The 25,248-nt window shown below is 36.0% G+C and overlaps 1 protein-coding gene across 5 annotated transcripts in view; it reads left to right on the forward strand.

Annotated features, from left to right (window-relative positions):
• CSPP1 (centrosome and spindle pole associated protein 1) overlaps positions 1 to 25,248 on the forward strand; it is a 55,157-nt gene that overhangs the window by 10,458 nt on the left and 19,451 nt on the right. For 3 of the 5 annotated variants that reach the window (XR_009933045.1, XM_062489466.1, XM_062489474.1), the window contains exons 5-16: positions 1,601 to 1,702; positions 5,070 to 5,515; positions 9,501 to 9,602; positions 10,231 to 10,313; positions 11,359 to 11,452; positions 12,432 to 12,489; positions 16,083 to 16,273; positions 17,155 to 17,273; positions 18,262 to 18,340; positions 18,684 to 18,804; positions 20,798 to 20,933; positions 22,903 to 23,049. Coding sequence is in view for 4 of the 5 variants with exons in the window: in XM_062489466.1 (XP_062345450.1) it covers positions 1,601 to 1,702; positions 5,070 to 5,515; positions 9,501 to 9,602; positions 10,231 to 10,313; positions 11,359 to 11,452; positions 12,432 to 12,489; positions 16,083 to 16,273; positions 17,155 to 17,273; positions 18,262 to 18,340; positions 18,684 to 18,804; positions 20,798 to 20,933; positions 22,903 to 23,049 (1,678 nt within the window). In the remaining variant the exon portion in view is untranslated. The remainder of the gene's footprint in view (positions 1 to 1,600; positions 1,703 to 5,069; positions 5,516 to 9,500; positions 9,603 to 10,230; positions 10,314 to 11,358; positions 11,453 to 12,431; positions 12,490 to 16,082; positions 16,274 to 17,154; positions 17,274 to 18,261; positions 18,341 to 18,683; positions 18,805 to 20,797; positions 20,934 to 22,902; positions 23,050 to 25,248) is intronic. The other 2 variants (XM_062489483.1, XM_062489493.1) reach the window with 1 other exon arrangement.

Here is a 25,248-nt window from a genome sequence, read left to right on the forward strand (position 1 = left end):
TATACAAGTGTAATAAGGAGACAGCAAGAATGAAACACCCAGGAAGGGGGAAAGGACTCGTCAGGGGCAACATGCACTTTTACTGAGTTTATATTAGTTTCAGGTTCTCATGAACTTTGTATTAACCCTTGCAAGTATGTGTGCTGAAACGGTGAAAAATAAAGTATGTTTGATTCATTCTGTGGAAATTAAAGATGGATTTGTACTGGAAACATGTCTTATCATTGATGGGTTTATATCATATCAGCTCTGTGCCGGTGTGCTGCATCCTTTTTACCCATCTATTTGTTGCTCTTGCAGAACCTAAAAGCTGCCAGGAGATGTCACACTGTGCCCTGTTAATCAGTTGGCCTCTGGGCAGAATAATGAGAGGTTAACATTTGCAAAAGTTTTGGTTTCCTTTTTTAGGTCAAATGTGCAGTCACATAGCATATTGGATTTTCTGTTGAGTGTTTTGCCACTTGTTAAAGACAGTGCAGCTTTCACAGCTGTCTGCATGCTTTATATTGCCACTATTAGAAAACCTATAGAAAACTTTTTAAAAAAAAAACAAAAAAAAAAACCAAAAATGAAGCTGTTTTGGAGAGGATTAGTCTAATCTACAAAACTTCTAGTAATCTGGTATTTATGTGGTGATTGAGGTATAAATTATTTTTGTTTGAAATTTGTTCATGAGAAAGTAAATTTATATGAGATGTTCAGAATTTTTAAATACTTTTGCTTTTTTATTGGAAAATACTACAGTGGAAAAGAGCCTGATTCATAATACTGTAGTATAATTCCCATTTTTTCCTTTATATGATTGTTGGAATGAGGTAGTATAAGAGAGACTCCATGCTCTAAAGAGGGACTAATGTAAGAAAATCATACAAATTAGAGTTTGCTTTACTGGAGACTTCTGTATTTCAAACTATATTATCAGGCTGTTGATGTACAATTCATGTGTATTTTTAGACCTGTGAAAGCTGATTATAAATGTTACCACATTGCAAAAGCAGCTAGGACAACAAGCTTAGACCCTGTTTTTCTTAGTTTTCCATGCATTCTTTGCACTTTTGACTTTTTGCAGTCAGTTTAACTGCTTGTTTGAATTTGACAGTTCAAATTGTAATTGATGCATCTTGTCTACACTTGTATTTGTTTTCCTATTTTAATTGTGAGGGGGCAAGTCACAACTAACCTTAACACAAAGAAAGAAATTGTATGTTTGAAAATCAGCTGTAAATATGTTCAGATTGGAAATTAGATGTTGATTCCCAATTGTCAGAGGGAGGCCTTGGTAGTTTTTGGAACAGGCTTAGCAAGAGGAAACCTACCTGGTTTTAAAGATGGACCTTGATACACAGTAATATTTCTGGGGGTTTAGGCTTTGTGTCCAAGAAGCTGACTTCTACTTACAGATTTCAGATTAAGAGAAAGTGCTATTCTAAGAGAAAATGAACTGAAACCTCAAAGTAATTCAAGCCTTACTGGTACATCACAAAGAATGGGAAGGGGGGGCAAACACAGTTTGCATTTATTCATTTAGTACTACAGTTCTATGAAGTTAAAAGCTACTAAAAATGCAAAATTATGATGCCCTTTTCAATGCCTATTTTAGGAGAGATTACGGCTTGAAAGAAACAAGGAGTACAATCAATATCTCAGGGATAAAGAAGAATGGAATGAAAGGCTAAGGAAATTAGGGAAGAAAAACAGAGAGGTAATACAGTTTTACAGTCTTATCCTCTCAGACATACAAAGTAAGACAAAACACACAAATAATGTTGTTCAATTCAGCTACATTTTTATTAATGCATCTAAGCCAGTCCTGGTATGACTCACGTGGTGCAGTTCCTGATTCCTGCTTCCATCATATCTGTCTGATAGAAAGATGCTTTGATGCTGTCTGAAACGAATCCCTGGGTTGTTCTTGATGATAAAAGTGGTATCCAAAAAAGCTGTCTATTTGAACAAAATGTTGAACTCCACATAGTGTTCCTTTTGTTTGTAGATGCTTTTTCCTCTGTCTTGTGGAAAGCCAGGCAAGTGTAGCAGCCATACAGAATATATGTATATGCACATACATGTGTGCATATATATGCACATACATGCTGTGCATTTGTGAATAAAATTCAAAAAGTCTTTACTGCTGAAAGTGAACTACACAGAGTCTAGTCCAGTTCTCAGCTGAGACCTTTGATTTGTATGGTAGTGAACAGCTGGGAACACAAACTCCACCCTCTTTTGATGGTGGGGAGAATCAAGAGTGAAAGTGAGAAACAGTGTAGGTTGAGTTAAAGTTTAATAGGTAAACCAAAAGCTGCTCAAACAAAGCAAACCAAGAAATTCATTCACTTTCACTGGGCAGGCAGGTGTTCAGCCATTCTTGGGAAAGCTGGGCTCTCACATACATCTGTGACTTGGCAAGACAAATGCCATATTCAAAATGTCCCCCTTCCTTCATGTTGAGCAGGTCTCCCTATAGAGTGGAATATCCTTTTGGTCAGTTGGGATTATATATCCTGGTTGTGTTCCTTCCAAACTTCCCATGTACCTGCAGCTGCCTGGCTGGTGGGCAGTGTAAGAAGCAGAAAAGCCCTTGACTCTGTGTTAGTGCTATTCAGTAGGAATTAAATTTTCCTTGGGTTATCAACACTGTTTTCATCACAAATCTAAAGTACAGCTTCCTACAAGCTACTATGAAGAAATTTGTCCCAACCAAAACTAGTGCAAACAGCCAGTGGGGTTTTTAGGTCTGATTAGCATTGCTGTGAAGACTCTTTGTTTAAGTAATCTGGAAGCAATATTTTGATCTGTAAAATCTTTTTAACTTTAAAATCTTGTCTAGAATAGATAAACTTCCTTTCTAAAATATTTTTGCCTCAGTTTAGTGATGGACCATAATAATTGGAGATCTCATCTAGTGAATGTTTAAGAAGTCCTTCCACTTCTTTTTAATAGGGAAATTCTAAAGTGTACAGTAGTGTGAGAGCTAAGTCATTCTATGAAAGACCTTGTATTTGTACCCAAAACAGCTGGAAGTTTATTCTCTTCCTTACAACAGTTGGCAAGTGCAAATTCCTCTGTATTTGTAATTTCTGTCTAGAAGAATCTTTCTTGTCTGTCTGTGGAAAGATTTTCTTATGAGAAATATCTTGTCCTTTGAGTGGACAGGAGTGTCATGTAGTTGAAAACTGTTTTGTCTGTGAAGGCATCTATAAGGCAGCACTCAGGCTTCCTTCAGATGTTGGGATTCAGTATCTCATTCTTACTTCCTTCTACAAAGTTTGGAGTGTTACACAGCAGTGATCCCTAGGAAACACTGGCAAAAATGTAGCTTATTTTTGTGCAACTGAGTCTATGGATCTCTAAAGTTTTTCTATATGTTTTGGCATTTAGGTTTGCTAATCCGACTTACCTAATGACATCTATTTAGGGAGGGTTTTTCTTTTTGCTTTATTTGTCATCCAGTTGGACCTTTAAATTGTATTTTTATTGTTCTTGTGTAGAAACGATTTTATTGTCAGAAAAAAACAAACAGAAAAACAAGTGGCCAGGATTTTTTGAGGTTATACCATCTCTGAGGGGTATTTAATTTAGAGTGAGAGTCAAATTACATATGTGGCCTCCAAAATTGGATCCAACAGTTTAGATAGTCATAGGATAAATCCTGCTCCAAGTAGTGTTACCTTACAGTTTAGATTAGGTTGGTCTGACTTTATTTGGTGGAGTTTTGAAAGGATGGAGAATCCACAGACCTCTAACTCTGTCCCGTTCCACTGCTTTAACTGCTTGATCTGAACTTCTGTCCCTCTGTATCCCATTGGAAATTTCATTTGCTGCAACTTGTGGCTGTTGGTTCTTTGAAAACCATGAATACTGGTATCTCTGTAACCACCTTTTACACATGGACTGCAATTACTACTTCCTCCTGCCCTATACACACCCTCCTTAATCTTTTTCCAGGCTGAGTAAACCCAACTCTGTCAGCTTCTCCTTTAAGAGCTCAAATAGCTTGACCATCTCAGTAGCCACCCTCTGCACTTTCTCCAGTTCATCAGTATCTGTGGGGAGGCAGAGACTGGACACACTACACTAGAACCTAAATAATAGATAAATACTGGGCAGAGAAGGATCACTTGCCTTGACCTGTGCAGGTACTGCAGCCCAGAGTGTGTTTAGTAGTCATCACTTCAAGTGTGCTCTGCTGCTTCATGTTCAGCTTCTTGTCCATGACTAACCCAGGCCTTTCTCTGCAGAGCTGCTCTCTAGGTGGTCAGTGTCCAGCCTGTCCTGGAGCATGGCACTGTTCTGTCTCAGATGCAGAGGTTTGCCTTTGCATTTGTTGATTTTCACAAGATTTTTTTTCAACATGTTTCTCCGGTTTGTCAAGACCCTTCTGAGTGGCAGTCATACCCTCTAGTATACTGATCCTTCTTCCCGGTTTGGTATCATTTAAATCCTTAATTTATTTTTCATTAAACTTTGTAAAGTATGACTTACTGTTGTCTTTATTCTATAGAGGGAAGATTAGATCAAAGATTAGTACACAGAAATACTACAGGATTTGTGCAAAACCATGGTTTTTGTAAGGACTGTGTATTGAACACTAGTCCAGAGTGTCATATCTACTTAATTATCCTTTTTCACAATGACATTTCCTGAGGAGGAGAGAAATAGATTAAGAAATGCTCACATTAAAAGGCTGAGCTCATAGATAAGATGTGTTACAGACTTGCCTGAATCTGGATAGAATGAAGATATCTAGTCTCTTGATGAAGTAAAGTTTGAAGTGGTTTTTTTTTTTATACTTTGTACCTCAAAAACTGAAGGTCAGATTGGAGTTCATAAAAGACCTATCCAGTATTAATAGCCATTCTTCTGAAGGACATAAGAGGAAGACTATGATTTCTTTTCCCCAAGAAAAATGAATAAATCCCTAGCTTTGAAGCACTTCTTGAAGTATTTTCCTTGCTCACCTCTTGCCTTTCTTCTTGTTTTGGGTTTATTTGAAGAAATACAAAACTAAGGTTTCACTCACTGTCATTTGTTTATATTCAACTCTCAATATTGTTTCCATTAAACAGAATGAGATGCACAGGAATAAAGCACCTGTTGCTGTTACCAGGCTCCAGCCAGAATTACATACAGAAGTCCAGCCATGTAATACAGGTGCAGAACCTCCCAAGAAGGATGCTTTTACTTCCACAGAAGGTTGTGAAGAGCTGCTAAATAAGAGATGGCAGGAGGAAGACAGGTACCACAGGTTAGATGATGAGGTTGCATTGAGAAGTCGACTATTAAATAAAAGACTTGATGAGGATTTTGATGTTCCCAATCGAAGACACAACGGATTTGCTGGTCAATCTGTAATTCCTACTAGGAAGCACCACAGATTTGATGAAGATGGTGATTTTGGTAGAAGATACCACAGAGTGGACTATGATCCTGAGACAAATGCAGAAATGGACCCTAGATTTAGATGTGAAAGTACCTATGACAGAAAAACTCCCTGGGGTTTTTATGCTGAAAGGTATTCTTAATTCCATTTTCTCCTTTATTTCTGTAGTGCTTGTTGATGTGGCTGTGGTATACTCTCTTTAAATATTAGAGAAGATTCCCATGTGAAAGCAACATTGTTGTACTTTGGTACTTACAAAAAAGGACCTTTGCAATAATTTAGAGAAGTGTTGAAAAATTGGATCAGTCCCTAAGACTATACATATATTAAAAACCATTTTATATATGATAGCAAACCAAGGATACTAGAGAAATTATCCCAGAAGTGGCAGTCCACAATTCATTTTTATGAGGAGTGGTTTGCCAGAAAACATTTGAGAGCAAACCCCTGCTATGAGAACCCAATGTTACCTCTGTTTCCTTGGTCTGTAATAGTTACAGCAAGTCAGCTTTCAGTTCAGATTCCAAAATTGGTTTGAGCTTCAATTTTTGGTACATGTGACTATGCATATAAGATGTAAAAGTCTGTTATTAAAAAATCCTCTTTTTTACTCCATGTCTTGCTAAATGACAGGCTTTAAACATCTGTGTAGTTGAACCAAATCCTGATGATTTTAATAGGTGCTAATCCCTGTAATAGCTACACAGTTTGAATAAGCACTTATGAAAGCCCAAACAAAAGAGGGTGTCTTACATAAATCATTCAGGAGGAAAACTGATACAATGTACTGTTCAGTGTTAAATAGTCTTTGCTATGTTAACTGATCAGTTGGGTTACTTTGACATAAATTGTTATCTTCTGGCTTACTCATTTAAAAGAAAAAAATAGTATAGCCTTCCTAATCATTCAGGGTTTGGCATTCTGGCCATCTTTAATTATTCCATTGCAAGAACTGGTTGCTTTTAAAACTGGATGGGTTGTGGTGTGAAACAGCATCAAACTTGATTTGTTTATGCAGCTAAACAAAGCAGTAAAGTTTATTGTAAATAAATTTTCAAATTATATTTTAAAAGTGTTAATTTGTTCCCTTTCCAGGGAACATGAGTGTTGCAGTTTTTTATTTGTGTTAAGCCTGTAGCCAGAATTATTTTCCTGCAGTTGCTTCAGTGAAGGAACCACCAGTGTTCTTCCTTTACAAGGCAAAGTAAACATTTTCTTTTTCTAGGATTAACACTTCTAAAAAAAACAAAGGCAAATTGTACCACTTTCAACAGTGTTGAATATTACTATGATGTTTTGTTGTTGCTGGTGGATGGGTTAAATGATCTTTTGAGTCATTGTTTACAGGGATAGTTTTCTGGATAGTACTGCAAATTAATAACTGGGGGGAGGGAAATGGTCTTCTACTGTTAAAGAATTTTCTGAATTCAGTGCACTCATATTTCTTTTCCAGTTTCAAATGCCAAGAGAGTTAGAATAATTTTTCTCCAAAAATAGCTCTTTATGTTCTTTCTCAGCCGTTGAAAAAAAAAAGTAATCATAAAGGATATAAGTCTGTGGAAAAATTGAAATGTCTGGGAGTATATGGGAGAGGCAGACTCTAATAAATGGGTTATTGCAAAGTTTCAGACCATGTGTTCTAGTGTGCTCCTAAAAACATGTGTTTATTCATACAGTGTTTCTGAAAAAGACTAGCAAATGGAAACATTGGTTAAATAGATGAGAGGAACAAGATTGTCTGTTTTCTGCTGAGATTCAGAGAAGAGACTGCAAAATTCAAAATTTGTTCCCTTCTATAGTGTATTATTGGTGGAAATGATCAAATGAGGTTTTAGATAGAGCAGACTTGTCCTTTTCAGAACGAAAAATAATTAGAGGCTTAACTTGGTGTCTAACAAAGACAACCAAAATATTTTTGAAACTAACAGCAATATTTAATTCTCTGTGTTAGTTAATACTCAGAGGGATGAGCGTCCTCTTTTTATTAGACAGATGTTTGCCACTGTCTAATGCAGTTGGACATAGTCAATATTTAAAGTAAACATATGATAGTTTGAGGGTTCACTTTGTTTCTCAAAGAATTTATACAGAATTATATAAATAACATACCAGCAAGTATGGTGTTTGAACCAACAGTAGACATCATGTTGAATATTAATAAACTAGTTTTTATTTATTCCAGAAAATGTGGATAGTGCTTATATAAATATATGTGACTAATATATTACCAGTCAATTCATTATTTATTTGGAGAGACCTCTGAAACAGCTTTATCCCCATTTTCTTTTAAAAGAGAATAGAGAAGAGAGTCTCATCTTTGCTGTTGGCAGGCTTGGTGCATCTTGTTAAAAGAAGCTGCTGGGCCATTACCTGAATTCCTTGAATTTAATTTTATACATAGGATTATTTGAGGTTTTCTGTGTATATTTTCTACTAATGAATTTTTATTGAAAATTAATTTTCAGTGTTTCTTTATTAAATGTGTTTTTTAATCTAGTACATTTTTCTCCTTTGAAAGGACTTCCACTTAACCTCTCATGGAGTAAATTCAGTCTCTAAGGAGAAACATATCTCTTAGTGACAGCTCAGCTTCTGAAGAGTTGGCATTTTTTTTCTATATTTCAGACAAAGTCAACTTTTCCCAAACATATTTGATTCATGATGGAAACTAAATTCAAAAGATGGCATGTTTTTATATGGGTTTTATTAATTTGGAGAGGCAGATGTTCATAACAGGGCTTTTCAGAAGGGTTTCTGTTTTGATGAGGCACAAGGTCTGTGGCACATTTCAACAAACAAAAATGGTGACTGGAAGGTGAGAAGAATTGCAAAATGTTTTAGTTCTTAGGAGTAGAATGCTTTAGTCCATCCCCAGCTGTCAGGTCTGTCCTGTAAACAGGGAACAACAGCTTCTTGATTGAATTGGGCCAACATGTCTGGGCCTGCTGTGCTAAGCTGGCTGCTTATTACAAAAACAGTTTCCTCTTGAATTCCAAGGTTTGGGTTTTTTTGCTTCTTTCCTGCATCCTTTCATTACACTGGGAACTTGACTTTCTGTTTCCTGGCTGTGTTTCAGTCTTATGTGACCAGCCTTTTAAGGAGGGGATTGATTGTTGTCATAAACCAAGAGGGTAAATGTTCTTTCATGTTGTTCTGGTGGGTTGTTAAGATGCCAGATCAATGTTTAATAATCTGCTTGCATCCTTTTGCCTTTGATTATTGACTTCTATTTAAATTAGAGATTGGCAGAGCTGTGGTTCTTTTTATGTAAAAGAATGAGGTGTGGTTTTTTTCTTCTTTTTTTTTTCTTTTTTTTTTTTTTTTTTTTTTCTTAATAGGAAGTCCATGTCTCTATCCAGCTCTGGAAAAAGTATAACTTTGTAAACATTTGTTAGGTATGTGATTTTTCATTGAATACCTATTTTTGCCCTATTTTGTCATAATAACTTGAAGTCCTCATTATAGAGTGCTATTTTGCAATATAAATACTACCACCTCAGAACTTTTCAGGAACAACTCCCTTGTGTCCCATGCCATAATTGGCATCTCTGAAGTTACTTGAAGTTTCAATCCTATGATTTCACTTCTTATGCAGATGACTCAAATTTTAGTTCCTGAATTTTGGTATTCACTGTGTTGCCTGTCTTTTGCCTTGAACAAAAGTCACCTCACCCTTTTAAAGTCTGTCAGGTGTGAAGTGTAGCATAGATGGTCATTGAAGAAGCTTTTCATATCTGAATTGGCTGTTTCACCAGACTCACCCAATAGCTGTGTGCCAAAACCTGTTGAAAACTTCGAGTGCTCCTGGGGATTAAGAGCAGCAAGATCGGTTTCAATTAATGTGGTGTGAGTGTCAAAAGCCCTTTAGCTCTCAAAACTCTTAAGCAGGCTCATTAGCTAAGGGCTGCAGGAAAGCAGGCTTGGGAATTCACATTCCAGACAGAGAGCTGCCCTGCCAGTGAATTATTTCTAGAATATTTTGTGATATTTTCAGAACTGATCCTGCTGTCCAGTGTGCATTCAGGCAGCAAATCCATTTGCACAAAACTGCTGAACCTTCCATTTCAGATTGGCTATTTCTAGGCAAGCATAGCTGAGTATTTTCTATTTCTTTAAGGCCCTATCTGAATGGAATGGTAAGAGATGTACCTGCAGATTATGAAGATGAATTGAAGGAGAGAGCACGTGTGCGGCCGTTCTCAAGAACTGGAGATTCTAGGTGTGGTATACTGTGAACTTTTCTGATAATTGCACTGCAAAATCACAGTGAGAAGAAAGTGCTGACTTCAAATCCCAAAACATTGTCTGAAATGCCTGATAGTTTTTCCTGCAGCTAGAATATAGTATAACAAGAAAAACACGTTTCCTCTGAAAATGACCAGTGAAGCTTGCATGTCAGTTTTCTTTTTGAATTTATAATAGAGCACCTGTTCTCCATCTGATGACTTAAGAGTCAAATACTGTAGAATCCTGTTTTCATAGTAGTTTTTAAATTAATTTTCTTCCTCTTGTCTTGATTTTGCACTTCCTTAAATGATCTAAATGGGTGAAGCAGAAGCAGAAGACTTTTAAAGTCCTTGCATAAACTCTTGAGTGGCACCATTCAGTCTGTTAATAGGGATGAAGTGCTCAACTGAGTCATTTTTTCTGATGGCTTCAGAAACCACAGGCAAATGGGAATTGTGAGAAATGCCTTTTCACTAGGCAGTTTCTTCTTTTGCTTGGGATATTTCTTTAGATTGTAGGAAAACTGTTTGTCACGTAGTAATGTGAGTGTCATGTTTCCCACAGATTGTGTTGGAAATTCTTGAGTTTGATCACTCCATTTTCTTTTTTGCCTTTGCCAGAAATCAGGTACGGATTAGTTCTTCAGCTAATGAACAGGCCAAGTCTGCAGCTGAAAGGCAGTATGCAACAGGCCTTGTTCTTGGTATGTATAAAAACCTAAATAATAACACACAGTTAGACATTGTGTGTGTGTATTTCTCCATGTGAATTCTTAAAAACTAGAAAAAATGAGCTTTTGTTTTTTCTTTTGCTAGTTATCTCCAAGACAGGTAAATAAGTGTTGTTTGTATAGAGAAACTAAAGCAAAACATATTCCTTTCCCCCCTTAATGTACCTTACTAATTAATTTTTGACTTATTAATTTTGAAGAGTCCAAGTTTCTTCTTAGATTTCATTAACATTTTAAGGCCCAGATAAGTGATTAAATTATTTTTTACAAAATGAAGTATGGGAGAAATCTTAACCTCTGTATTGTAAGAGACACAGCTTTATAGTGAATTTTAATTGCAGAAATATGAAAAGTTGTACTGTTCACAGCCCTGGGTGAGAACAGATGATTGTGATTATTTCTCCTGTAGCCATAAAATTTAGCAGAAAACACTAGTATTGAGTGTAATAGAGATAAATACTGGTGAAGACATAGCATTCTTAGCTCAACTCAGGAAACTATAAGGCAAGAATAAAAGAACTGTAGTAGTTCTTCAGATGGGAGCTTTTGAAGGAAAGCTAGCTTTGAATTATGTCAAAATAGATTAACAGTCATCAGGAAAAAAAAAGCAAAACCAAACAAAAAAAAAATCCACAAAAAACCCAAAAAACAAACAAAAAACCCCAAAACAAAAGAAAAACCAAACAAAAAACAACAAAAACCCAACAAGAACAAAAAAAATTAAATTACTTTTTCTAGTTGCTATTGTACCAAATAGCTTTGAAATTTGTAGCTTCCTGACTATACAAAACCAGGCAAATTGGGAAAATAATGGAAATTTTAGTAGTTTTGATCATCATACTCCAAACAAATTGTCTGTTTAAACTAGTTACCTATTTTTGTTTGGTCAGCAGAGATACAGTGTTTGTATAGTCTGCTGTGTTTCAGTTTCTAAATTGACTGAAAGGCAATGTTTTTGTCCAGTACCTTTTCTGTATTTTGTGGAGAATTTACACCAATGTGTGGTCATTTCTGTTAGGTGGTCAGGACCGGGAACTTCTGCAAAGGAGAAAGGAGAAATACAGACAAGAACTAATGGAACAGATGGCTGAGCAACAGCGGAATAAGAGACGGTAATGGAAAGTTGCTCTGTTTTTAAAAGATAATGTCAGAAATTTAAAGGCACTCCATTAATTTAGTGTGGTAAGAAGCAGTTTCATAACTAAGGGATTCTGGGTAGCCAAGTGGTATTGCATTTAATGAAATTCATTGTTGTGAGAGCTTTAGTTTTTAATGAACATATTCACCAGCTTTCAGTGGAATGAAGAAAACCCAGATACTTTTTTATTTTTAAAACTGATGTTTTAGTTTCTTAAGGGTAAAGAAACTGTAACTGAACTTAGATTTTTTTTCTGGTACAGGAGTGCCTAAATAGTTGGCAAAGTTGAAAATTAATTTTGTTTTTGCCCTTCAATTTTGGAAAGTAACCTTTTATTTTTAAAGCATTTTATCATCTGGCTTATACAGAATAATAAAATATGAATGTCTTCCTTACCTGTTAGTCACTGTCTACTGAATAATAGATAATGTCTGGATACACAAAACCACACAGCAATATTAGAGAAGGGATAAGGAATTAAAAATCAGTTACTATTGACAGTCTCGTTGTTACAAAAAAAATTGCACATGCAGAACAAGCCTGAGCCCGTAAATCACAAAACAGTATTTATTGCTGCACTTTTGAATCATTCATTTCAATGTGTTTAATATTAGCTTCTTAAATGTGAATAAAGACAATTTTTTTTAGAAATATCCTGAAAAGCTGTAGTAAAAAATGAATTGTGCTGGTTTCTCCTTTTATAGTAGTTGGATTTTTACTAGGTGAAATAGGTGATAGCCAGATACTTCTTGAGAGTTCTGTGAATTTACAAATATTATTTAATTACCTTCCCTGACTCCAGGAGAAATCAGATGGAATCATTGTCTTCTGTTATCCTGTATTTTCAGAGTTCTTTTAACTACAGAGTTATGAACATGTACTTTGAAAGAATTAATATAGTTGTTATTGCTTTCTGATTTGATATTTTTTTAAAAAAAACCCAAACAAAACAGTGAGAAGGAACTTGAGCTCTCAGTTGCTGCTTCTGGAGTTCAAGACCCAGAAAAGAAGGTAAGAACTTGGGATATTCTTTCATCTCTATAGCCTATTCTTTTTTTCTTACATGCACTCTGTGGTTGCTCAGTCATAAAACTCTGTAGAGTTTCTATAAAATGATAAATGTTGGGCTATTTAATAGGACATAAGTGTATAAAAATATTGAAGCCAAGGATGATGAGGCTGTGTCGTGGTTTAACCCCAGCCAGCAGCCAAGCCTCACGAGCAGCTGCTCACTCACTTCCCCACCAAGTGGGATCAGGGAAAAAATAGGAAGGGTAAAAGCTGGAAAACTTAGGGGTTGAGATGAAGACAGTTTAACAGGGAAAACAAAAGCTGCACACACCAGCAATGCAAAACAAGGAATTAATTCAGAGCTACCCATGGGCAGTTCTACCCATATGTGTTCAGCCATCACATGTCTTTGGAAGACAAACAGCATCCCTCCATTCATCCTCCCCTTCCTCCTTCTTCCCCAGCTTTATATACTGAGCAGGATGTCCTATTGCCTGGAATATCCCTTTGGTCAGTTGGTGTTACCTGTCCCAGATTTGTCTCCTGCCAACCCCCCAGCCACACCCAGTCCCCTCACCAGTGTGGCAGCAGAAAAAGGCTCATCTCTGTGTTAGCACTGCTCAGCAATAACAAAAATATCTGTGTAATATCAACCCTGTGTTCAGCACAAATCCAAAACACAGTCCCACACCAGCCACTCTTCAGATTAACTCTACTCCAGCCAAAAACAGCACAGGTTATGTATTACACATGCTTTCAGCATAAGAGGAAAATATTTTCATGGAAGTTATTGAGCATTTTCTTTTGCTGTGTCCAAGTGGAAATATGTACCTAGAGTGGGTATCATGGATAGAATATTTAGTGTCAGTAGCCTCTTAAATGCACACAGTAGTAACCTTTCTTTGGGAATGCTATGTATGCTGCAGAAAGCTTTTTCTCAATTAAAAAAAAAGGTTGTTTTGCAGATGAGTTGATCTCATTGTAACAGATTTTAATTTAAAATTTGTAATTTTTAAAGTGATGTAGTGTTTATGATTACAAGCATTTTTATGTGATTTTGTAAAAAGCAAAATGTTTGGGATTGTGTTGTTTGTAAGACTTGATGCAGAGTTACTGCTGTCTCCACTTCCTTAGTAAGGTGATGATTGCATTAAGAATTTTGATTAGCATGCATCCAGGAGTAGGTTGTCAGCACTAGTAACATTATTAGGAGACTGATAGACTTGCAGAGGCTGACAGAATTTGTGTGATTTGCATGTCCTTATTATGTGCCCAAAGGCATTGCAGGTTGGGTATGGTGGAGATGTGCTGTTCAAGATGTAGGGTGGTAACTTTCAAGCAGGAGTAGACTGGTTATTACATTAACTGATTACTGGTTTAAATTATCACCTGTGCTGTTTTTGGAGAATGTTTTGATGCAGATTGAAACTTGTGCCGTTTTTGAAGGGTTCAGTAGAGGTCAAAGGTCCTCTTTGCTAGGCAATGAAGGTGAATGAATAGCTGTAAGATGCTGTTAGTCAGATCCTTGTGGTTACCTTCCAACTCTGAATATTCTGTGAAACAGTTTCTTTCTGTGAAACTTGTGAGACAGGAGACTGAGAATGCACACAGACAAGCAATGAAGCTGGATCAAAATTCTTACTCCTAAATCGGGAGTGAAAACACCTCTCTGGTTGCATGTTCCTGCCCTCCCTGCATAAAGTGTCTGTCGTGCTTGTTTGCCCCTGTTTCAAACTGATTTAGCTCGGTTATCTGGCAAAAATCTGAATCTTTTTTGCTGCTTTAGTTGGTATAGAGGGGTCGGCTGATCAGGGATTCAGATGATGAAAGGGAGAGGAATGGAGGGTGCATCTGGGAGGCTGGCAGGAGAGGAGGCAGAACTGAGCAGAGGATGCTGGCTCCTCTGGCTCAGCAGGCTGCAAGGTCAGTGCAAACAGTTCTGTGTAATCAAAGCTGACTATGCAGAAGCATGCTGTGCTGCAGCACTCAGTATACCAAACATATCTCAGTCAGAGTCTCCAAAGTGCCTGTTGTAGGAACAAAATTGTATCTAGAGTGAGTACACAGCATGCATAGTGTTTTAAAAGCACTAATTTAGCTGAAAGCCTTCAATTAAGTTGAATTGCTACATTCATTAAGCATCAGTCACTGTTAGCTTTAAATTGCCTCTCAGGGAGTGATTCTAATTAGGTGCATTTCTTGATTAATTACAGGTTGGTTAAATAGCAACGCCTGATTAAGAATCTATAAATGTAGACTGTTGTATACGCAGCTTGTTTAAAGTGAAACGATCCCCAGGATGAACTGAGTACTGAAGTCACATTTGAAATCAGCTGTAGAGCTGAAATCTGGGGCACTTTGGGAATGGTTTCAGATTAAAGTTTTTAGTGAGAAAGGCTGTTTTAAATGTTCTACTGCTCAAGACACTGGATTTGAAAAGACAGAAAGTCTGTAGACTGCTTTATAAAATTCAATTGCTTTAACTAGTATCTGTTATCTAATTTTGTGTTCACATCTAGTTAAATGTTACAAGCAAATATTCATGTCTAGTAGATTTTGAGAATTTCTACCTAAATGCTGTAGTCCTTGATTGGTGAGTACTAACTGCCTTGTATATACTGTCTTGCAGCTAAGTGATGAGGAGGTAAAGATTTAATATTTTGTTGAAATATTTCCATATTGTAGGGTATATGGTTTTCTGATAGATATTTAATACGTAGCTGGTTTTGGGTACTATTTTCTCTTAATGCATGTTAGTTGAAGAACTTCAATATTAGGACCAATAAATTCAGAACAAAATCTCTTTTACTTATACAGTGTATTATTTGTTTCCATTCTTCTATTATATTGCCTTATTTAAACAAACATTAGAATAGCTGCACAGAGCAGTTGGTCTAAGGGCTTTCTGGGTGTGATAGGATAGTTCTGAAACTGACTTGCATGCCTTCACATTATTTGCATGTTGCTTTTGACTTTCTTCTGAGGCTGAAAGTTATCAATAAACATTTGCTACTTCTGTTTTAAAAAGAACTCCCCTCAAAAACTTATAATTGCTGTGGTTGAAAAAATTAATAATATCAAAGGAATTTAAAAAATAAAATAATGGTATTGTAAGGAAATGTTTATTGGAAAATGTCTCAGTGTGTATTCGATTTTCATTTTTACTGATTATAAGCTATTTCAATCTTGGGATAGAGGGGAGGGATTTCAGAAACTCTTCTATGCATAATATGAGAATACTGGCTCTGTAGAAAATTGGCAGCTGTAGATAAACTGTTCTACAGACCGCTGTGGAAATGTTCTTTTTTCTGAACATTAACTAGATTCATATACTTCCTGAAACCTATGGTAAGGTTGCTTTTTGTAGATCTCTGATAAACTTCCTGGATTTCCTTGTAATACTGGATTCCCAGTAGATCATTGGGAGGAAAAAATGCAGTTCCTAGAAATTTGAACAGCAAGTTGGGATCCAGTGAAATGTTTAATCCAATGTAAATGGAGGTTCAGAATATTTCCTAGTCATAAGGTGACTGTTTTGGTTTGGTTTTTTTTTTTTTCTTCTCTCTTTTTCTCTTATTTTTTTTCCCCTTCAGCCAAATAGATTGAAGCAGTTTGGCTTCACAGCAAGAGCTTTTGAAGAGAAAGTACCTCCTGAAAGGCCCAGAGTGGCTTTCCAAACTCCAATGCCTGCCCGTTCAGCCTCTCCAGTGAATGAAGACTCTCAGAGTGATAAAGACTTCCAGAGGGGCCTAGTCAGCAGTCTTGGGGAAATGGCAGCTCCCAGGTGCTTCACCATCATGTTCATTTTACATGTTAAATAAGGTTGTTGTTTAGCATGTTATTACTGCTGAGGTAGAGCTCAGTAGTACCGTTGATCCTTCTCCAAGGAGCTGGTGAAGGTAGAAATAGCATTTTGACACATAAAAGAAAAGTAACTACTTTGCACTGGAATAAACTTTTAATGTAAATTTGCTCATAGTTTATTAAGAGCATCCATGGAGGCTGGATTATCTCTGAAGGCAGCCCTCTAATAGTGGATGTTTGTGTAGGAAAGGGTTGAGCTGTAGAAATTATGTCCATGCCTGTAATACTGAATCACGTTGTGAGAATGCTTGAGCACATGCTCTGCAGAGTCAATGTTTTCAGAAGGCTGGTATGGCATGAGTTTGGCTCTTATTAATTAAGCTGGCTCTCAGGGCTGAGCTCAGGATGTAGGCAAGTACAGCTTCCACTAGGTACTGTGATTGTGACTAAACTGTTCAGGGAGAGAAGGAGCTTCAGGCACAGGGCATATTCACCCTTTGATCAGATCTTGCCTTGTTTTCTTTACTGAGGCAGTCAGGAATTGCCATTAAATGAGCCACTTAAAGAAGGTGTGCTTGATTTATGTTCTTTAGATCTCTGGAATAGTCTGGGTTCATGTACTATTCCCCCAGGGATGGTTAATTCCCCACTGAGACTTGCTGCAGCTTGTTCCTGCATGCCACTAATGAGAGGTCTGCAGCTGAACTAAATCTAGATTTTTTTTCTGTAATGAATTCTCTTTCCATCCCTGTCCCTTCTCCATTCTCTTTCCCTTCTCCTTCTCTCCTCCCCCCACTTTTTTTGATGATATCTTTTCAGTTGTACAACAAACCAAGGAATTGTGTCCCTTTTTTCTTTAAGGCTTGCACCATTGCCACCGCCTCCACCACCAGTTTTGACAGACAACTATAAAACACCTTATGATGATGCTTATTACTTTTATGGGGCTAGGAATCCTTTGGATCCTGCTCTTGCATACTGTAAGTTGAGGATTTTAGGTGGATGGGTTGTTAGAGTGATTCATATGATTGCTTTTAATCTAGTTAAATGACAAATAACGTAGAACTTGTTAATTTTTTAGATGTGTATTGAATGAAAAGGAATTTTTTTCAATACTGGTTCTGAATGAAGTAATTTTCTCCAGCAACAAAAAGGGCTGTGACTTCTAGAAATCTTGTTCATCACTTAAACAAGCAATAGTCTCAGATTCTTTGCTGTTGCTCCTCCCAGATAATTTTCTTTGTAATATTGATAATTAAAACATAATTTCCTAAAATCACTTACATAATAATTAATTACGTGTTTTGGCGTTGTTATGATTTTAGATAAAATTGCCAATATTTTAAAGATATTTATTAATACATTAAATATATTAAAATAATGTATGAAGTGGTCTACTTTTATATTTTAAGAACTCATTTTTTGTCTATCCATTGCTTCATGATGATTTAATGATTGGAACTGTTGTGATGTGTGTAGGGAGGGATTGGATTATGTCATGTTAGTTTTTCTCTTTTTTTCCCTTTTCTTTCTTTTTTAGAGAAAAAAAACAAATATTAAAAAAATACTTTGTGCTACCTTCACAGAAAAGATAAAATAAAGGAGAAAAAACCTTAGAAAAATAACTTTCTAGTTGATTTGGTTGACATTTGGAAAGAATGAGGATAACTTGTTTACATTAAACAAGTAATTTAATTTTTAAATTTGATTTAGAATATGTTAATGAGGTAATTTGAAAATCTAAGGGGATTTAGTTGAATTTAGGAAATAGATTTGTACCTTGGCATTGTATTTCTTGCTTTAGAGGTCATTAAGGGTTAGCTGAGTTTGTTATAGAAGCTGGGAGTCCTGTTTGTTTTGCACTCACAGAGTTTGAGTGGTGAACTGTGTTCTTTCATCGAATGTCAAATAGTTATATCTGAGCACTCAAAATTTAAAATATGGCTTGTTTTTTTTTTTACTGTGCAGATGGTACAGGTATGATGGGAATGCAACCCATACCTAGTCTGGATCCTCCTTTAGGCCAGGCCCCAGTAGAGCAGCCTGTGTAAGTATTATCTATATTCATATTCTTCGTGATTATTTATCTGTACTGGTAGTCTTTTTGTGTTGAGTAATACTTTGCTGAGAACAGATATGCTTTTGAACTAAAATGTGTTAAAGACAATTCTTCAAACTTTTAATTAAGGATTTCTGTCTAGACAATGAAAGAGTAATTCAGTGAACTGCCATTTTCATATGGATTTAAGAAAATGTTTGTGATTATAAACAGACTTTGGGAAACAACAGCTCTTAAATACTCCAGGAAGGGATTTTTTTTTTTTTTTTAAATACCCCCCCCTCTGGACCCTGTGATGTTTTCCTTTTATATGTGTGATTTTTCAATTTAGATGCAACATTGGACAGAGGAATACAGGAGACAGACAAAGAAGCATAGGAGTGTATTCTGAAGAAAAAACAAAGCCTTCCAAAGAGGCAGCATTATCTTATCAACAAGAACTACAACAGCAGGTACTGATAAAGCTTCTGACTCATCATTCTTTTATTTTTTGACATTTAATGGTTGTAACTATAGTACTCTTCCAGACAATTTTATGCAGCTTACAAATGAAAAGCTTTTTATCTCTCCTTCCTTTCATCACTTCCTTCCTCTGACCCTGCTTTAGCTCATTTTAGCTCTTCAGGTGGACAATAAGCTCTTGAATTTTTTTGTCAGAGACAGAGAGAATGTTAAAAACATTACAACAAACTGATTATGTACATGCAGACATGCATGTACCTTTATATAATTATTTTCATGAACATAAGAACCCACATCTTATAAGAAATGGCTTGTATTGCTCTGATATTTCATTATTGCTGTATTTATTTAGGAACAGTCTAATTTCTGTAAGTTCTTCATGATCATTTAGACACTAATTCAAAGGTTTGCCTCATGTTTATCTCCAGTGTGTTTGTAGATGGTGTCTTACTTCTTCTTAGCTTCTTTTTTGATGAGAGAAATTTTTTGGGTCTCCTGTTCCAGTAGACTTCTGATTCTTATGCTCACTTTAGTGGCCTTTTGCTGCTTCACTTTGTGGGAATTTATAGTTACAAAACATATTTGACCATGATGAATCATGTTACTTTTGCAGAAATTTTCCTAGAACCCAGTTCAGGGGCACTTAACATTTTCTTATTTTTTATGTATTTCTTTGGGAGAGGTAAATAATGCTTATAAAAATACTATAGTTCTAATTATGTTTATGCATAAAGGATAAAGGAGAGGCTGCCTACCAAGGTCAAATAAAAAACAGCATGACCATTTAGGAATAGTGTCAGATACTGTACATGTGGTTCTCTGAAGGCATTTTCTCATTATAGTCCTAAGTAAGTATTACCTTGCTATATGAGAGACTGTAAAATTTGACATAAAGGTCTAATAAATGTGGCATGATAGTCTTTCATAGTTGTTATGGTTCAAAGCAATCAGAGGGTATTTTTTTTTTTTTTCTGTAGATGAACCGACTGATGATTTTTGTAAACAGCTGAAGGGGCTAGATGGGTCTTTGTTGACTCATTATATCTCTTAGAAAATTGTGATTACTCTATAAAGGGAAATTATAGAACCATAGAGTGGCCTAGGTTGGAAGGGATCTTAAAATCATCTAATTCCTACCCCCTTGCCATGGACACCTCCACTAGACCAGGCTGTGTGACACCTCATCCAACCTGGCCTTGAACTGTTCCAGGAATGGGGCATTGACAACTTTTCTGGGCAACCTGTTCCTATGCCTCCCCACCCTCATCTAATTATCTCATTTATCTAATTATACTTATCTAATAAAATGCTTTTATAATGCAAATGAGAAATAAACTTAAGAAAAAGACAATATATTTTAAATAGATAAATAGTTAATGTTTTAAAAGCTTTGAGTTGAAGATGGACTTTTTAACAGCTATTCACTTTATAAATGCTACAGTTATTTTGAGACTTAGTTACAGAAATGATTTTGAAGAAAAAGAAGAACAAAGCATATGAAGATTCCTGTGTTATATACATAGATCATAGTGAATTTCTATGGAAAACTATTTTATGAATTATTTTAGAATTATGTAACATTCTGTTAAGGCATTTATTATTAGGAGCCATCTCCAGTCTAAGTTTTGGTTAAACAAAACATACCAGATTGAGAGAAGGAAGTGCATTAATATTGTAGAATTTTGCCTTTTCATTTTTCAGGCAGTATAAACATCTGTATCAAAGATCCAAAGATATGGATCTTTTGATCTAATGCAAATGTCAGATGTGAACATTTCTGGAACTTGGAAGTCTTATACTGTGTAGGATGTTAGACTGATTATGCACAACTGGACGTGCATGTTTTGACAACAGAATGCAATGTCCTGTCTGCAGTATGGACAGTGGGAAATAGATAATGAGACCATTCAGTTTTCTCTCTTAACTTTTTATTAAACTTCTACTCAGTGTGATATTGTGGAACTAATTTTGGTTTGTTTTTAGATAAGAGAGAGAGAAGAACGACGCAGACAAGAGCGAGAGGAGAAGGAGAAGTTAGAAGCAGAAATGAGGAATTACAATCCCTGGGGAAGAGGTGGTGGTGGAGCTCCTCTCAAAGATGCAGAAGGAAATCTAATAAGTATGTTTGTGAAAATTATGCCCTTTTCAAGACTGATGTTTTCTTGCTCTCGTAAGGGCTCCATTCAGCCATATTGTTCCTTGTTTTATAACACTGGTAGCCCTTGACAAGTAAGACTTACTTGTTTCAAGGAAATGCACTCTAGGAATAATTGAGTTATTATTTTGATTTCTGTAGAATCATTCAAAGAAGAGAATCCAAACAAAATGGGAAACACAGGATATGTCAACTATAAGTGAAGATGCAAAGCAGTTGTAAAGGGAGAAGGAGGAAAACAATCTGTCAGAATCACCTGCAATGCAAATATGCTGAAGTCTGTTGTGAAGCTTTTTATTTAAGCATGTCACAGGAAGAGGTTTTAAATTTTTTTCCTCTTAAAAATGATTTCTAGGCTTAGAAATCACTATTTTTGATATAAAAATATGGAAACAGGTTTATATAAATATACAAAGCTAAGCAGAATATAAATATTTCCCAAAGTAACACTGCTGGTAAAATGGCTATATAAAGAGCACTCAGCAGTAATGTTTTTTAAGGCTTACTTTTTTCCATGTGCTGTTTTATACAAGATGGAAGTAGTGAGCTGGAAGATAGCTATGATCCAGGTTGTTCATTTACCCTTCCAGAAAATAATGAAATATTTACTGGATAACAGTTTATCTATAGCAGTAATTAGTTTCAGGTGTATGACATCTGAGCAGCATATGTCAAAACTAATAGTATATTTTGAGAGTAGTGAGTAAAATTTAAATGCTTTTTAAAGATTTTGTAGCCAAATTATAAGTTTAGAAGCTTGTATTAAGAATCCAAACTTGTATTTAACCTCAGGACAGATAGAGGTGTTCATACTGCCTGACTTCAGGTATGGCATTTAGGTGTTTGGCTTCCTCCTCTAGGCTTTAACAGTAGTGTGACTGAAAATGTACTGGCCTGAGCTCTGCATGTAACTGCTGAGAAGTTTATCTCTGTCTATAAACGAGAAATCAAGAGAAAGAAGTTTCTTACTCTGTTTTCCTGAATTAAATATGTAAAATACTTCTCCCACCATAGCTTGGCAGCATGATGGATGAGCTATGAGTCAAGTGTCATGAAACAGAACATGCTTTCTGACATGTCTTCTTTATGTGGTGTGACTTGTCTTTTTATCCTCTTAAAAATATCTGTAAATAGCTTTTGAGACTCTTGATATATGCAAAGGTAGCTTTAACAGAGGGGCATGGAATTTAAAGTTTTCAGGAGTCTGTGTGCTTAAATGACAAAAGGTATTCATAATTATCAGAAACACTATTTCAAAAGGTAATCTAAAAACTGTGCAGTAGTTTTTTGTTTTGAAATGAGCCTTCTAAATGTGGTATGGTAACACTTCAAAATGAGCTGAAATTAACATCTTGATCAGGCACCATGTAAATTTTGATGAAAATGTTGGGTAATGTTGCTTTGCTTACATATTGAAATCTGCACCTGGATTATTACTGAACACCAAAATATGCTTCAGTGCTTCAATTACACTTATTTCCCTCAACAGTAATTAGAAAGATTCAGCACTTAAAATACCAATACTAAACTCAAATGTATTTTTACAGCTTTAAGGAGATAGAAGAAAGTGTGGTTCCTACATATTTGCTTGTCCACACAGACTTGTCAAGTCAGTTTTGTCTTTGAGTTCTTTATCTTTCCATTTATAGCATTTTGAGGCAGGGAAGACAGGAGGAGGGTTCTGAAAAATAATTCCTGACAAAAGAAAAGTAACAAAATACATCCTTTAATCTGTTAGTGAATAGTACCTAATCATTAGTATCTCACCCTTAGCCTGTGTATTCTTGTCTTTGCCTGAATTTTTTCTTCCCATGGCTGATATGCTCAGGAAAAGTGGAATCTGATCAACATCCCCTGTATTTTAGAGAATCTACAATGAACATGCCTTTATGAGATTAAAATACTATAAACAGTTATTTCCCCTTTCCTTTAGCGGATTTGAATATCATGCACAAGCGAAATGAAGAGGCATATCACAATCCAGAGGCAAGACTATATGAAGATAAAAGGGCTATTGTTGACCTAAGTTTGGCCTCCTCAAGACCTGAGAACTCAGAAGCATCTACAAATAAAACAGCAGGTTTTTAAGAATACTGTGTTACTCCTCTACCTATCCATAAAGTCTTAGTGATCAAAATTCCATAGTTCTTTACCTCTTTCTGGTAGTCCTGTGATAGTGTTAGTGCTCTGTACCTGTGAAGTCAGTATCATGCTTCTTTCCCAAATTTCTTCATTGCTGTCACTGTGTGCTCTTAAAATCTTATCTGTCTTGTCAGTAATGGTAACTAAAGCTGTTTTAGCCCTGAAGAGTCAGGATCAATATATTAGTTTTCCAGATTTGGTGTTTTCTAATAAAATCTTTGTATGTGCTTGTCTTATTTTTAAATGACACAGTAAAATACAGCTGTGTAGTAGGCGAGACTGTGGAATAAAAGGAGGTCTTCAGGTGTATGATGTTAGAGATTAGGGTGAAATCGGTACAGTAACTAGGTTAACAAGTTCTAAAAACTTAAAGGTAAATTGGGTACATATGGAGCCCTGTGCAATGCCTCCAACTTCTAGGGATTTTGATTTATTTTCATGTTTTAAAACTAATCCATCTTTATCTTCTACTTTTTGTGAGACATCTGAATGAGAGCACTGTGTTACTCCAGACCTGTCCCTGTTTAGAATGGGAGGAGGCCAGGATTGGTGATGATCTTCTCAACTCAGCTTAGACTCTACTTTTCCTTATCTTGTTTCAATTGTAGCACTTCTTAATAAAGAATTACATGGTATTTGGGGAGTGAATCTATGTTGCACAATTGCAGTTCAGCATCCCCTATCATTGACTTTTGTTTCTTCTGTCCCACCTTTTCTTCTGTCCCACCTCTCTCTCTGTATCCCTAACAGACTGTATATTTAACCATTTAGTAAGAAGTGAAACAGGAAGGCTGATAAAGTAATAATGTAAAACAGCCAAGAGCCCTCTGGTTAGATCACTTATTTTGGTATCAGGAGATGGTGCCTATCAGTGATGGGAACTTCATAGTCTTGCACATTGAATTAAATCAGCCGTTTAGTAGAGTGGCTTTGTGTGTGTTTTGGTGGGTTTGATTACTTGGTTTTGTGGGGTTTTTTTGGTACACTGCCCTGTTAAAAGAGGAACTTTCAGGACAGTAGCCAATACACAGTAAGTGTTTTCCTTGATACTTTCCATAGTAACTTTTCTGTCTTGTACCCATGCCTTCTAAACGGTATATAAAATTTATTCTGCTTTTATATATGGAAGTAACTCCATCATGAAAGAACTACATGTCAATTTAGTTATATTTTGGAAGGATTCAAGCACTGCTTCCATTTAGGGAAAAGTAATCTCCAAGTGTACTCATTGGTATGCAAACACATGCTTCCTAAGGCTAGACTGCAGCAGTAAATATGTGCATTCCAGTGGGAATACTTTAATGTGTTATTTATGCTTTCATCTGACTTGGGTGTTACCTCACCATATAGGGAAATGTGAAGTTCATCTCAGCTCAGTGGAGCTATTGCTGTTGCACATCTTTGAGGCACTATCCTTCAGAGCAGACATGATACAAGTGAAGAACATACTGCATGAGCTGGAAAGTTAACACAAGTTACTCTACTTTTCCTTTACTTCCTTTCTTTCTCTGCTTCTTGTAGGGATTCTGTTCTGCAAAACCTGCTCTGTGTGGTGTCTTAATTAATCCTCCTATCTAGAGCTTTGGAGACTGTATGGTTATGTTGTGGTCATAACTCAGGGCTAAAGGAAACCTGACACTTAAAACTTTATATTACAGAAACCACTTTTAGACTGGCAGAATTCAGATTTCTGTCTGCTTAGAATTTTATTTCCGAGGACTTTGCTTTTTGTAGCATCCTTAACTATTTTGTGTAATTATTTCTTCTGTTAGGATGCTCTGTTTTTAAAGAGTGAATAAACTTGAGGAACAAAATTGTATGTCCTAAGTCAGGGGAATTGCAAGCAGTAAAGTTACAAGGTGTAAAGTATTTTCTATTCTAATTAATTTGCAGATAATGTTCTTAGATTTGCAGATAATGTTCAATCTTCAAGCAGCAGATTGAACAGCTGAATAGGTGACTTTAGTAGGTGTTGTTTTGTAAAAATGCAGCTTGCTTGGATGGTATTAAATGGTCAAAACCTGGCAATTACTTCAGGCAGAAAATGTAAGAACTTTGTAGCCCAGCTATAGCCTCGAGTTACGGCTTTTATTAAGCTTCCATTTGAAACAAGTGTCTCAGATTCCCCCTTCCTCAC

The sequence above is a fragment of the Cinclus cinclus genome, chromosome 1 (genome assembly GCF_963662255.1).
Source record: "Cinclus cinclus chromosome 1, bCinCin1.1, whole genome shotgun sequence".
In the NCBI taxonomy this organism is placed as follows: Eukaryota; Metazoa; Chordata; class Aves; order Passeriformes; family Cinclidae; genus Cinclus; species Cinclus cinclus.